Source organism: Anguilla rostrata, chromosome 8 (assembly GCF_018555375.3).
Source record: "Anguilla rostrata isolate EN2019 chromosome 8, ASM1855537v3, whole genome shotgun sequence".
NCBI classification, from domain to species: Eukaryota; Metazoa; Chordata; class Actinopteri; order Anguilliformes; family Anguillidae; genus Anguilla; species Anguilla rostrata.
Genome location: NC_057940.1, coordinates 25345967 through 25361514, shown reverse-complemented (window position 1 = coordinate 25361514; position 15548 = coordinate 25345967). Strand labels below are relative to the sequence as shown.

General features: G+C 43.9%; 1 protein-coding gene across 4 annotated transcripts in view; it reads right to left on the bottom strand.

The window, feature by feature from the left end:
* LOC135261230 (adhesion G protein-coupled receptor B1-like) overlaps positions 1-13768 on the bottom strand; it is a 30693-nt gene extending 16925 nt beyond the window's left edge. Inside the window, exons 1-13 of one of the 4 annotated variants that reach the window (XM_064347309.1) lie at positions 13502-13768; positions 13178-13317; positions 7847-8735; positions 5966-6118; positions 5480-5569; positions 4770-4934; positions 3789-3968; positions 2761-2925; positions 2399-2563; positions 1695-1796; positions 1425-1531; positions 1021-1215; positions 758-826 (exon numbers count right to left, since the gene is read on the bottom strand). In XM_064347309.1, coding sequence (XP_064203379.1) covers positions 758-826; positions 1021-1215; positions 1425-1531; positions 1695-1796; positions 2399-2563; positions 2761-2925; positions 3789-3968; positions 4770-4934; positions 5480-5569; positions 5966-6118; positions 7847-8540 — 2085 coding nt within the window. In that variant the 5' untranslated portion in view covers positions 8541-8735; positions 13178-13317; positions 13502-13768. Of the gene's footprint in view, positions 1-757; positions 827-1020; positions 1216-1424; positions 1532-1694; positions 1797-2398; positions 2564-2760; positions 2926-3788; positions 3969-4769; positions 4935-5479; positions 5570-5965; positions 6119-7846; positions 8736-11284; positions 11430-13177 lie in introns of those variants that run through there. The other 3 variants (XM_064347308.1, XM_064347311.1, XM_064347310.1) reach the window with 3 other exon arrangements.
* Between the last annotated feature and the right edge of the window lie 1780 nt (positions 13769-15548).

The window sequence follows — 15548 nt, the reverse complement described above, 5'->3', positions numbered from 1 at the left end:
CATTCTGCAATATGCCAGCATGATTAATTCACACGAACAGCGTGATTCAAACGATGGTTCACTTAGCAGAACACCGCTGCCCAGGAGATGTTCACAGCTTACATGTGTCATATACTACACAATGGGATGTATTTATGGAAGCAATTTAGGATAAATCCTTCGCTCAGTGTTTGCTCCCACTTGGAAATCAAATTACAATATTCAGGTTGCATGGTCAGCTCCTTAACTGACAGCTGAAATTCCAAATCATAACTATGTCCTTTGCTCAGAAACTCATATTCAGTTCAGCGCCTCAGTAAATCACATTAACATCAGTGGACATCTTAAAGTCTTGGTCTAAACATGGTCCTTACATTTATATAGCACTTTTCCAAATGCTCAAAGTGCTTTACATTGAAGGGGTACTCACCTCACCCACCACCCACCACTAAACGTGATGCAACACAATGGCTGAACTAGATTGCTAACTTGCACACAATTCCCTTTCTTTTTATGCAAACGAAAATCAAATCCCTGGTGTTTTTAGGATATTTAGAATTGCATGCAACGCTAACTGCCACTTGGGTATGCAGCTCGGTTTGAGGCATAAGTTTACCAGTGTGACAGAAAGGGCAGCAAATGAGACACAGGGCTTTATTCTAACTGTGAGTGAATGACCTATCAGATAGTACTGGGGCAATTATGCTTGCTGCCATGCAGATAGTATGGAGCTGTGTGGTTGTCTGGAAAGCACATGGTTCACACGGTTACTACTCACCAGCTGAGCCTCCTCCCACTTCTCATGGTTATCCTCCCGCAACAAGTTGCTGACTGAGTGAGCAAAGTTCTGCAGAGCAGAGAAAGAGAATGGCAGTGCAGTTGAGCTAAGAGGATTATGGCTCAGGATAAACACTCAATAACAACAACAAATGCAACAACACCACCACCAATAATAATAATAATAATAATGATAATAATAATTATAATAATAATAATAATAACAATAATAATAATAATAATAACATCCAGATATTGACTGACCTGCACATCTGTGTTGCTGGGGTTGTAGTAGGACCCCCTGAAAATCTCTGTCATGTTCCTCAGGATGTCCATGATAGCCAACAGGTCTCCACTGTAGTTTGTCCCTTGATCAGAAGTGGTCTTCAGCTTGGTGATGACTTCAGAAACTCCATCTCCCACGAGCCCCTTCTGTGCCTTTGTCAGATGATCACGTGTCTGCAGGAGAAGAGTTTCTCATTGTTTCTTTCTGTCACACAACGCTAAAAGCTTTCTTTCTGTTATGTTACAGGTACAATGTATAATATGGTCCTGTCTGAAAGATGTCCATAGTTGCATGCAAAACTAATACAGGGGTAGCATATTTTGTATAGATCACATCATTTTAAAAGGTAATTGACAGATCCTTAGAAACACACTAAGCTTACCATCATCTGAATGTCTCTGTACTCATTAGAAATGCACTTAGTGTAGGTTGGTTTCTCCCAGTAAGCAATGCCTGCTTCGTTGAGGGTGCATCGGCGAAGGATCAGCCCTGTGTTGACGCAGAAGGCTGGGGGTCAATACAACTCTGACAGGATAAATCTTTACAAGATTATACAACGCCACTGGCATGCTCGTAATACCTTAAACAGGCCATGCTGGCACCACTGTGACAGCACCCGCTGCACCCACCCATTCTCCAGAAAATGGCTTACCTGAGGCGGAGGGGGGGCAGTGTACGGCTGCAATGTCTCCTGCCTGCGTCTTCTTCCACACGACATCGGCAAAGTTGTCCTCACCGCAGATCTCATGGGGTTCTGGAGAGAACAGAGATCAATCAGCATTGTTTTTCTCATTGCCATAGGCTGCCATGAATCTGGCCACAGTGATTACGAAACATCACCGCTGCCATATATTGCAATGCCTCAAAATCTTTCAGTTCTGTTACCTCTAACACTGGTGCAGATTGACACTTGCACTCTGGTTTGGTACTGACTTCCCACACAGAACATTATGTGCCTATTAGATGAATTTCGGTTGTGGTTTTTCTTTCCCTGTTAGATTCATCGCAATTACAGTGTTTCTGAAATGCAGTATAAGCGTGGGGTGGCAGGGTAGCATAATGGTTAGGGAACTATGCTCGTAACCGAAAACAAGGTACTTAATTTGACTTTTTTCAGTATATATCAAACTGCATAAATGGATTCTGTGCAAGCAAAAATGCTAGAAGTGTTCAAGTTTGCTTAATACCTATCTAATATAATGTAAGAAAAGTTTGGGCATGAGTAATTTGTGAAATAAAATGGATTCCTGAGACCAAATGAAGAGCAGGCTAGATGAATTTCGTTTCCCAAGCCACCCCCAATGCATGCTGGAAATGTAAGCTTACTGAATGTGAGTTTGCTGTGAGTTCACTGACCTGGGCACCTCCTCTCACTGCAGCGCTGTGTCTCCTGCCCTTTCCCAGGGCAAGGCTCTCCCCCAAAAAATGGGCCCTCGCATATCCTCTGTCTCTGCTGGCTGCCTCCACCGCAGGTTCTTGAACAGCTTCCCCACATGCTCCAATCATGCCAGCGGCCATCGACTGAGGGAAGGCAACAAAAAACATGACCCCTGACCCTGCTGATCTTTTTCAAATAGAAGGTCGTTTCCATGGGTATGTCTCAATACTCCCAAAAATGTACAATTATATCTTTAGCGTGATAGCACTAATGTTGTTCCCTTCCTCCCAGACTTTCATACCATGGGTCAGTTTTTCCTGATTGATGGGGCGGTTCTTACCTGGGCATTCCTTCAGAAAACAGTTTTTAGTCTCCAGAAACTCCCCACGGCACTCTGAACCTCCGTATGACGGGCCATTGCACTCGCGAGTGCGCTGCATGGTTCCATTGGAGCAGGAGGCAGAGCAAGCACTCCAGCTGGACCACTCATTCCATGCACCGTCCACTAGGGGGAACCAGAGAGAAAGACATATAAGATCCACACTTTCCACCACAATTCATACCAATATAAGGTTATACATGTTTATTTTAGGACAAATTATTCTCATAAAATGTAAGCAGGTAAGCCGAAGTCACAGACAGTTGCTGGGAGAAATTTGGAGGGAAATTCAGAGCTCCAACATAACTTTGCATAACTTCACACTAATGCTTTGTTTGCTCATTCCCTTTCAGCTGCAGTCATCTTCCTTATGAACAAAAGCCTTCAGCTCAACAGCATGCCTCTGACCTTCACTTTGGGGAGGTATGAAAAGCTCTGAATTCACACTGATTTTCAAGGGCCAACACAGGTCTTTATGTACTAAGCACAGCAGTGCTAACTGCCAGTCCTCTGGATTCAGCCTCTACCAAATTCCATCAATTAAATGAACACTTTTAGAGAGAGTGATTGGCAGCCTTTGTCTTTGAATGCTGAACACAGCCTTTTGTCAGGCTGAGATTGGTCTCAGACTGCTGAGAATTGCTTTAAAAGGCTGAAGCAAGCTCCTTTTTTCACTTCCTTTTCATATTATTTATGATATAGGATTGCTATTAAAATAAGAAGGAAAAATAATGGCAGTAAAAAATAGCAAGATCTGTTACAAATTTTATCACATTTGTTTTTCAATGAAATTCAAAGCTATTTTAAACTAGAAAAAAAAATGTTTTTCGACCTATATTTGTTTGACCCTACGGATTCTCAGTCTATTATAGGGGCCAGAGATGTTTCACAAAACCAAAGAATGAAATGTAAATTTGACCAATCAGGGACTGGAAAACTTCAAAGGGGTGTGGCAGTGATATACACATCTTTGAGGAGGTTAGGCTCACCTGGGCAGACAGCAATGTTACAGAACTTGGTTTGCTTTGTCGGTCCAACACATGGGTCACCCCCAAACTGGGGCTGCTTGCAGGTGCGGGAACGGTCCCTGTAACCACGTCCGCAAGTGGATGAGCAAAGGCTCCATGGCGACCACTCGTCCCAGGCTCCATGCACTGCAATCAGAGAAGCTAGAGTGTGATTTATAGAGAGAAACACCCACACCGCACCACACATGCTGAGTCCGCATTCTGCAACCTGCCCCACGCTGCATATATAGCCTGCAATTTGACTGCCAAATTGCAAATAGGCATGTCATTTATTGCAATATGCTTATCAAGTTTTTGCTTTCAATTCAATCTAATCAGTGCATGGTTTCAGCTTTTGTATCCATCAGAATAGCCTTGTTCTAGACATAATCCAGAGGGCCTTTCACCATACACAGGCTTTCAAAACAGGAAGAAGTAGATAATTGGGCAAATTACAGCAATTAGTCACTGAATCGGGTGGTTTCTATGTCTCACCCTGTTGCTTTTGAAACCATAGCCTTCAAAACTAATAATGAAAAGTGGAGCAGGATGCAGAGTATGGCAGCAAATAGAGAGAAGAGGGAGAGAGGAAAGGGGAGCAAGTAAGGGAGGATTTCCACTCTCAGAAAAAAAGGGTTCTTTGGCTTGTCTTCAAAGGGAACCTTTTTTAGTTCTTTTTGGATCCCTCTCTGGTAGATGTTAAAAGTGTGAAAGCTCCCAGATCGAACCCTTTGGCCAACAAACAACCCTTGAACTAGATAGGGTTCCTCTATGGAGGGACAGAGGAGCTTTTTAGAACCCTTTCTTTTGAGAGTGTAGAGGTGGAAAATGGGGCGGGGCTGGGCAAGACGGAGACATGAGGGGTGGAGGAGGATAGAGAGATTTTTGGGAGAGCTGTGGTGGCTGAGAGTTACAGTAAGACAGGAGCCCTAAAAGGGCGCGGGGCCGGGACGGGGAGCTCACCCGGACAGACGGCCGTGTTGTTGCAGGGGCGGTGCTCGCGCAGCGGGCCGGTGCACTGGGTGCTGTGGGAGGAGGACACGCAGAAGCGGCTGCGGCTCTGCCAGCCCTCTCCGCAGGTGGCCGAGCACACGCTCCAGGGGGACCAGTCGTTTGACCCGGCATCCACTGCAGGGAGGGCGGTTAGCGGTTAGCACACTGGTTCAGATATCTTCAATACTCGGCTCTAGTGGAACTTGAGCGTCCCAATTTTATAGACAGGAGCAGATGGGACTTCAGACCACTTCTAACGCCCTGTCCTCAGTGCAGCAGAGGGAATTCAAAAAACATGTTCTTAAAGTCCCTCTTCTTGCTGCTCTTCAGACTGATAGTGTATGTGCCAATAGAGCTTTTGTCTCAAAAGCCATTTAGTGTCCATGTGAGGTCTGGACCAGTGATGGCAGATGAAAGGCTTTGCTTTAAAAGCCTATGAAAGTCAGTGTGCTACTCATACCAGCACTTGAGGGTTAGATAGCTTGCTCTAAAAGCCAGTCATTGTCCGCATGCTGTGTAAACTTTCATCTCTTAATCCTTAACACAGGATTCTCTGCTGCATCCAAAAACCCAGCTTACTGGGCGTGGAAAAGAGATGTGCAAATGGCTGCGGCAAAGTGGAGAGTTCAAGAAAATTGTGAAAACGGCTTTATTACTATTTTTTTGTGCTGTCCACTTACCTGTTTGGGGTGCAAGGTTTCCATAGCGAGGTTCCTCACCGTTGTCTCTCTTGATTGAACGCAGAGCCTGGCTTCGGGAGCGCACTTTGCCTGCGGTGTCAAAGTCAGATATCAGCTATCACGCTCCAGCGCGCACTGGGGTGTTTTCTCCCACGCCTCCGTAACTGAACGTAAGGCAGACAAGCCTGAGGCTACATGAGGTTGTGTGAGACAGTGGGGGAGATCTGATCGCAGTAATCTAGAGTGGCCATGAGGTAAGACTCATGCTCATGCACAGGTCTCTCCTAGATGCCGAGTAGCATGGCAGGAAACATGGGCCCTCATTTTGTGTGGATCTGACATTCAAAAAGAAAAACTGACTTCGCTGATTAGCATGCAAAACTAGTGTTCTTTTGTGCTCAAATCAATTGGCGCCGAAAACATTGAAACTGTTTTGTTTGTGTGCAATAAAGTTTTGGAGTTTTGACTGCAGGCAGACAGGCTCACCGATGCATGGCTGGGGGTTGCAGGGCCGCCCCTCCTCGACCACGCCCTCGCACAGAAAGCTCTCGTCAGGCAGACAGGTCCTGCTGCGCGTCTGAACTCCACCGCCACAGTCACTGCTGCACTCCGTCCAGCGGCCCCACCCACTCCAGCCCCCTGCAGGCCGAGAATGGATTCACAGTATAATAAGCAGCCGCTCACATAAGGCTATTTAAACTGGAGGGACATCAGGAGTAGGAGTTCAATTATTACACTGTAACAAATAGCATTGCATGATCCTTTGTGTCCTGAACAACATGTACGTGAAATCAATTACAAGGAGAATTGTGCTGAGGAGCATTCTTCCAGCAGTTATAGTGTGCAAAACATACACCATAATGTATCAGTGCTGGCACCTAGAGGACAAATCTATTAACTGCATTGTTGTATACAACCAAACCAAGTTCTGTCTGCACAGATTTTTTGTGCTACTGTTTACAAAAAGGACCTTTGCATCAATTTGAGACGGAGTATTCTATTGTTCCTCTCTAATGCATGTTTAATCATTGTCAAAATAAATTGCTCATAAACGTTTTCATTATCATAGTTATAGACACACCCTGGGCTCTAACTAGCTGATTATAAATTCACAATTAAAGCATGCATATAAACACCAAACACACACACATGCACTCGCCCACACACACAATAAAAGAGCTTATGTTCCTGCTGTCTGTAAGACTGGAGATTTTTATGCTGCCTGTTTTTCTGAGTTCAGTGGGGACTGTGTGCAAACTCAGACAGTTGCTATGGTAACCACAAGAGCCCTGCTCCGTTTTCTAATACAATCTGTGGTCCCTGCCTGCTGTGAGACAGCATTGTAAGGGCTGTGCCTGCCTCCCACACCAGCCCCTTTCCATCCCACTCACCCACGCCCACACAATCCCAACCAAGGGTCACCAACGTCTCCAGCACCCTTCTGGTACAGTATAATACCCACTTACATAACACGTGTTTATAAATGCGTCATATGCATAACTATGTATATAATATAAATGTTGCATAATTATTACTTTTATGTAAAATGGTGCCCATTTCTATGGTTGTATTAGTGTTATTGCACTCCAGGGAGAAAATAATTTTGGATACATGAATACAAGAACCACATGTTCTTGTATTCATAATAGCAAGCTTTTGTAGATAGCTGCATCAAATCACTGTTGCAGCAGAGCACCATAATGTACTAGCGACGCATTACCAGTCATTGCTACCAGTAAATCTGAAAAACCATCTGCACTGAGATTCTGAGACAAGCTGCAGAGGGAGAATAATAGAAAAATTGTAGTTTTTTTATTGCTAAGTCTTTAGATCTCAAAATGAATAGATCCCTCCGCAAGCAGCCTCTAAGTAGTCTTTTGATATGCCCAATTAAACGGCTGCAATTAAATGGTTTGATAAAAGCATGAATAATTTATCAGACTGGATGCAGAGAGATGCTTGACTGGAACACTCAAACCTTTTTTGCACAGAGATAAGAATGAGATCATGTCTTTACATACTTATGAAAGCATACACAGCGAGCCTGTGGTGTAAAGAGCTCTGATGCTCTGCATTTCTTTAAGATTATTTATGTTGTGATGTTTTCTGTTGTGCTAGTTTCCGATTAATTAAGATGTGGTGCTTTGCACTGTGATGGCTATTGTGGTTCTCAGTGTTGTGATTTTTTTATTTTTTATTTTTTTAGATTAATGAAGTCATGGTGCTTTGTGCAGTGATGGCTTAAAATGAATGAGGTTGTGGTGCTTTACACTGGACAATCAGTTTTTTTGGTAGTGACACCAACTGGGACCCACCTTGACACTACACAGTTTGGCTCAACTAGAGACAGTCAGAGGAAGGACTCACCTGCAATCTCAGCGTCGCGGCCAGCGTCCCGGGGGATGCTGGGAATGCATCTCTCCAGGTAGACTCCTGCTCTGTAGCAGCCGCCAGGCTTGCGCTGGGGGGCCTCCCAGCACTGGCAGGGGGTCTGCATGATGCCGCATGGGTGGCCGTGGGTGCTGGAGGTCAGGCAGGCTTCGAGCCACTGGCACAGCATCTGGCAGGCAGGCATGCTGGGGTTGCGGTTTCCCACCACGAGGTACTCGGTGTTGAACTCCCCGTCTCCATCCTCGGCCTCCAGGTCCTCCCGGGGGGTGACCATGCGCATCTGGAGGAACTGCTTGTTGGACTGCAAGAAGGACACCTGGGTGGAGGCGTCGCACAGCTTCACCACCTCGTCGAAGCTCTCCATGCCCAGGTAGGTGCGGGACGTGTCCAGGAAGGAGTCGAACTGGAAGGTCTTGAGCTGGCGGGGCAGGCAGGCCTCGGTGGGCTTGGTGATCTTCACGAAGACGGTGTAGCGGCGCGGGTCCGGGTTCTGCAGGGTCCAGGAGCAGGGCGTGGAGGGGAAGACCAAGGTGGAGGTGAAGGAGCCGAAGAAGCGGTTCTGGACCAGGGTGGCGCAGGAGTCGGAGGCCGGGCCGGAGGGGTCGCTAGTGGCCAGGCCCACGAGGAGCAGGGCCAACCAGGGCATCGCAAAAAGAGAACTCGTGGTCATTTTGAGAGGTGGTCTGGGATCTATAAGAGATGACTGGAGATCCTGGAAGGAGAAATCTCCTAAGAGAGATTGTGGAAAGCCTGGAGGAGGGATGCTCCTCAGTGAGACTGGGTTCTCTCTGCCTTTCCCTCTTCTTAATTAGAATGATCTTTTCTATGCGCTGCTTGGAAGGATAGTTCTGAAACTCAGAAGATTCTGTGGACACAGAACAGAGAAAAAAACAAAAACCATAATCATAAATGCACGCCCAGAAAAGTTTTGTGTGAGTTATATCTTGAACATACAAATGGAATTCAAACAAATAGGCTATAGCTTGAACAGTTGCATTATTTCCTTGCAAAAACACAGCCCCTTGGTCTGAAATCTCAGTTGAAGAGGAAGTGCCCGGTTAAATTATTTTGCAGTTCGGTATGTCATGGAACTTCCAGTGATAGTAAATTTTCTGTCTTAATGCACTTGGCTTGACTTAGAAGGCTGCATGATTCCCATGGAGATTCATTAAACCCTATATGGGGTGCAAAATGAATGCTCACGTAGTTCACACTTCATTGCATTTGTCTGAAGCCTCTATGCAATAGTCTACCTGACTAAAATTGAAGGACAGTTGAGGGAAAGCAGACACAGGTGCATGCACAGGCTATCCCAGATAATGAGTCAGTTAAGGCCGCTGCTCACAGGAACTCTCTGTATGTCCAGCATTGAATAACTCTCCATAACTCACACATCTTCAAATTATAAACCACATTTCTTATTACTTCATATGCTGTGAAAAGCTTGATTGGGTCCTTGTTTGATAATTACATCATTAATCATATCATTAAATTGTTATTATGGTGTTTGCCTGTGCGTGTGTCTGACTGTATCCATGTCTTTGTGTTTGCCTGTGTGTGTGTGTGTGTGTGTGTGTCGTTGACAGACATCTCTAATTTAGTTTACAAGGACGCACAGTGCCTCAGGAAAGCATGCCTTATAAGTTATCATCACTGAGTCACCAAGTCCAAAGCTTCGCTGGTCAAGACCCCAGAAATGTAGACGCTAACTGGGAAGATAAAATCTGGTTGAGCGCCCTCTGTGGAAAGCCATGGCAGATCACTCGGCAGGCTTAGCATGTTACACTGACTGAGTGAGAGTCCAGCATGATGATGGAGTATATTGATATCCACCAAGACAAAATGCTTTCCATGTCCTGGTGAGCATAAGTAGAGCTTGGGGTATTGAGGGAAAGCCAAACTGAATGAGTGCCCAAATCACCGGGGGGTGAGGTGGGGGGATTTATCACTGATGACACTGGCCACCAATACCAGTGTGAGTCATCCTTCAAACTGCCCTCAATGTTTCCAGAGAGAGGAGAGCAAGATGAGAGTTGAGGAGAGGGAAAGGGCATTAAAAAGACACCCCCCCCCCCCCCCCCCTCCCCACCCATCATTGGCACAACAGTAAGAAAACAAGACTATCAACAGACTCATTCACCCGAGTGTGAATGGCCGGTCTCTTTCGAGTCAGGCAGCTGCACCAAGCATGAAAGGGGAAACAGAGACATATGAATGCATGTCTACCCCTCTGTATGTTTGCAAAGTATTACATGTAAATCTTCTCTGGATGATGGTCAAGCCACATACAGACATAACCAAAAATATGGTTTTGTGACCTGAAATCTATGAAATGGTTCGTCTCTCTCCCTACTTCGAACAGACAGCGTCGTTAGGACGTGCTGGGAAAATAGCAGCATTTAGCTTTCATCTCTGCACATTAAACCATTTTCTGCCTATTTTACATGTGTCTAACGGCATAAAAAGAATCCAACGTGTTCTGTGAATTGAAAACCTTCACTTCCTCAGAATTTGTTGATACTTTTAGAGTGCCTGATTAAAAATGAGCGACAGCAGTTATGAAAACAGATTTTTTTTTGCTGAAAAAGGAAAATTCCCATATCAAGCCTCTATGCTGCGTTGCGTGTTTTTAAAGAGATACTTCTCCGAGGTAAAGACGTGCTGAAGACACCTCTGCAATGAAAATGCTGAGCAGCTATGTGATAGGTTTGATCCTGAGATTGCGGTGCTCCGCCGTAACGATAAAACAGCACGAGGCAGAACACATATATTAGCTCGTGCTTGTTTTTGGAGCAAATGAGCTGACTGACCAAAGGCGGGCGACGCAGAAGCCCGACTGACTAAAGTAGCCGAAGAGTCCGAGTGAACAACACAGTTCTAACATTACTTGTGTTACCATTAACTCCTGATGCTCCTGTTCTTCCCACCAGGGGAATCCTATTAACGACGAGTAGGTTAATTCCATTCTATATGTTTCGAGTTCTAATAAAGTGTTTTTACACCGTGCAACAATAGGCCAGTTAATTAATTTCAAACTGTAGTCTCAAGTGACACCCTTTCACGGTCACCTCGTCAATCAGCAAGCCAACTTTCTCCATATGCTTCATGTGCCAGATTGTTGCACCTTCTGCCGAAAATCGAGCAAATGTGCAAATATATATGAATACTTTACACGTGTATCACAATCAGTAGGCTAATAAACGCATGAAAACTATTGCTAATTTCACCAGAGACAAAATGGGAAACTTTCTGCGTCAAACCTTCCCCTTTTTTTGGAAGCAATCGTTCTTGTGTGCGGCACTGAGTAGCCTACATTAATTACACTGACAGAACAGCACGCCCCATGTGGATCCCAATTAGCCGAGGGTACCAACACGGTCATGATCTCGCAATCCAGAATTGTTTGCTACTCACTGAGGCGATCAGGTTCCCACAGCATGGATCCCGTGTCTTGGTTTCAATCATTTTTGTTTAACTTTGGCTTAGATGCAATCCTAGGTTCTTCTGTCATAAACACAGTTTAGCAATCGCCAAATTTGATTCGTCAAACTGTTTTTGAATCCAAATTACAATACAGGCAAATATTACGAACCAACGTTAAAATAAATGTTGACAATATTGAGGTATGTGCCTTTAAATGTGTACACTCGTGCATAATCTCTGACGTCAGTGAACAAAAGAGACGCCTTCTTCTACGAAATTGCACCGTGTGGGAGTACATACGCAAGGTAAACGTAATTTTGCATTGATTTGGTATTGATGTGATCTAGCATTCCGACTTGGTTGCAGGTCGAAATATATGTTACGAATCCAAGAAACAACAGTGAAGTGAAATGTTAATATGCTTTGTTTGGTACAATGTTCTGTCTAAAGCAATAGTGCACCGTAGGCTGTTGTCTCAACCTGTTGAAGCGTTAAGGGGATGAGGAAAGTTAACCGGCTGCGCCAAAACAGTTCTGTGTGGTGCGAATTCATAAGACATCGTTAGGAGGGAAAATCCTGTTCCACAAAAGGTTCTCGTAATTATAATACTTTTTAATTATTATAATACGTATAATACATTTTTGTCTTGCATTTCAGCCGTTACAAAATAAGACTACATTTTCAGTTTTTGTGCACATGTAACTGTTCAAGGTAAAATATGCCCCAAATACTTTATATGCAATAATTTTCCACTTTTATATTTTTTAAAAAACACTACCGTAGAAGGCTTAAATTGGCTCATGCGTTGTATTCAGTTAGAGGTAGGCTAGCTATTTGAATTTTTTGTTCCTCATCTCGGTCGTTTGTGTTAAAAAAAACCATACGAAATATGTAAGAGAATATAAGAAACGGCAATGATGCTGAAGTGTGGCTGAATTCTTGCACAATCGAAACGGTGTGGAGAGTGTCGTCGTGGATGCACTTTCGAGAACAATCGAAGAGAACCTTTAAAGAACCAAACAAAAAGGGTCGGCTGAAATTGTTCGTTAGGGAACGACCAAATTCATCTTTCGATGTTGGCCCCACTCATTTCCACCCCAAGCGCAAGTACACATAATGAAAACAAACACCGCAGCCATAAGAAGCAATCAGTTGTAGATCCACACGTGAGTGCTTGTAGCGAGTGGCGCGCGGCAGAAGTCGCAGCACTCAATGTATGTTAGCCTACCTACAGAGATTCACAAACAGTAATGTTTCATTTTTAAAGTTAGTAGGCTAGTTAAAGTTTAAAGTTTTAAGGTAGGCTAGTTATGAGTCCCCATTGTACGTGAAAATCATAATAATTGCATTAGTGTTCCATTTCAATATTAGTAGCCTATATTCGACCTGTGCGTGGCACCATGGACAGCAACCACATTACCATAAAAGCAGCCCTAATAGCGTCAACATTGTAAGAGTAGAACAGTCTTCTCTTTTGCATTTGAACATTTTCCGACAACAATCTAAAGTGAAGCTTACGTTGTTAATATCATTTTGCATGCATGCACATCAGATGTTTCCATGTAATACTAAATGTGTGTATTTGGCTATTAAAGGCCATACACCAATGATCTTCATGAGTGGTGAGTTAATCTGTCAAATCTTAAACTCAGCCATCAGAACTGGATCACTTGTGTGCCAAGTGGCTGTGAGAAAGTAAACTCCTAGCAAGTGCCTGCAACTATCACTTCAGTTTTAAATTAGATATACATTATAGGCTAGTTATTCAAACGTTATGTGAACATTGTTCTCTATGCAGTAGCTTATCATATAATACCACACGCCTTGAGAGTGCATGCATTCACCGAAAGCTGAAACTTAATAAAATAATTCACGTGCACTTACCTTGAAAACGTTTTCAGGTCCATATATGCTGCCTGCAAATGTTGTTGAAAGAGAATCGACTCCTCAAACTTGATTCAAGTTCACCGTCTTCATAATTTCATCGAGAAAGGGTTGAAGGAATAACGGTGGCAGTCGATAGCCTGCAGAGAACATATATTTTTTAACTTTTTTTAAATATAATGTGCAGAAGGAAAATCATTTAAAAACCAGGCAAAGTCAAGACCGTTGAAACGGACCAGTCCCAAACTGAAACAGTCCGTCAACATCCACAAATGCTCGCCAATGAATGACTCTGACCCAAACTCCAAAGAGTTTTGTACCAACTTGTTGCGTGTTATATTCTTTTCTTCTGGTATAACCAAAATGCGTCTTCTGGTGATATTGTAAGACGCCAATGTTCAGACGAGAAATCTCTTCCTCTAAACGCTTGTTGGTACTTCTACTCCCGGCTTCGAGTCTTGAGGTCTTTGCTCTGAAACTGGATTCAGTCTTTGTGAGCAGTGGTCTCCTCAGAAAATCATATATCTAGTAGCCCCCCCCTCCCACACTGAGTCGGAGCACTGCGTGAATCACACATTGGAGTGAATGAGAAATCAAAGAGGGGGTGCGCGGAGGAGAAGTGTGTGTGTGTGCGTGCGTGCGTGTGCGTGTGTAGAGCTAGAGAGAAACCGGAGAAGGGCTGAGAGGGAGGGAGGGAGCGAACGACGATGTAAGTACTGAACTACGCATAGATGGACGCAGTTGCAGACGACCGGAAAGGGGATCTATGGAATAGTGATTCAGAAACGTGGAATTATATCTCATGAGACACAGCGAAAAGTCTATTCCGTAAAGTTTGTATATCTCTCAGTTATATAGATCATTATTCTGCCTCATATTTCTATTTGATATCTTGCACAACACTCATTAAAGACGATGTTGCTATCGGATCTTCACAAATGCTTCGTCATTATAGACAAACGCGTTATTTCCGTAGGCTACTTGCATTATATTTACGTTACATTACATTTAGTTAGCAGACGCTTTTATCCAAAGCGACGTACAATAAGTGCATACCGAAGATCATGCCGAACGATAGAGGGGTGGAATTGATTTAAGGAACTATGCCATGGATAAAATAAAATGAAAATGAGTTATTTCTGGTTTGCGTGATTGGAACAGGTTGGGTCGAAGCATTAAATTCGCGTTAACTCATGCGATTAAGGTTACCGTCAGCTAATGCTTTTTCCCTTAAAATGTATGCGATTGTAACAGAACACGTGAAACAATCATTTCTGAGATTTAGCAGAGGAGCAGTCTTCACTGCTGAGCTATAGCAAATTTTATCCTCTGTCTTAATTGTATTAGTAAGTGATATTATGTATGCTGTCGTTACGAAGGCATTTACAAGGGTTGATGTGTGGTGGGCGCTTTGGTTTGCAACCAAACGTCTGCATTTGCGCATTTAAAAGGTGAGAATGTGGTGCAGTTTTGGAGAACAGGCCGTATGCATCAGGTTGTTTTCATCGATACGAAAGAAACGTCTCGTAGCTTCTACACACTCTCTCCTCTCCCAACGTGGGTGGCCCTTAACTTGCGGCGTGCGCTCACCGTGTGCTGGATGGGAGAGCTTCAGTGGGGGCGGAGAGTTGGTGGATGTCTTGGCAGAAGTACAGAGTAGCGGAGGCAGCTCAACGGGAGAGACGTTGTGACTCGGACAAAAATAATCAACATTATATAAGATAAGGGGTTTTCACTGTAAGCAGGGGCCTACATTATTCGGTGGGCATAGTTTACATCGCAGGACCCGTGCCCGAGCATCCACCAATAACACACTATGACTTTAGTCGACATAGGTCCCCACACTTGGTTTACTGCAAGTGAACGTTTTGGTTCATATATAGGCTACAGTTTGGCTAAATGTATTTTAAAACTTAATTTATTTTTCATTTTAAGAGTATTTAGCGAGTTTGTATTCCCTTGTTTCATAAACACCATTATCTTTCTCTAAAACTCCCCCAAAAATAGCTAGCCTATGATATAAAAAGTCTCTGATGTTAACCAGTCACATAAACTCCACCACTTTTGGGGGAGTAGGCCTACCAACAGGCATCTAAATCCCTGGCATCTAAATAGCTCATAGAAAACAAAGGCATTAAAAGAACTACTACTGCTCAAATGTTTCGGCTTGTTTGAGGCACATTTACTGTTCTGCAAACAATCTGACCGATGTTTAGCAATAACAATAAGCAATACAGATAAAATCAAATCGGGTAGACCAGTAAGCGGAAGATCTCTCAGAGAGGAAGATCTCTCTCTGCAAGAAAAGTACCACCAACTCGCCGCCTCTGTGAGGTCTCTCACCACATCACGTGAGGGAAAAAAACAGGGA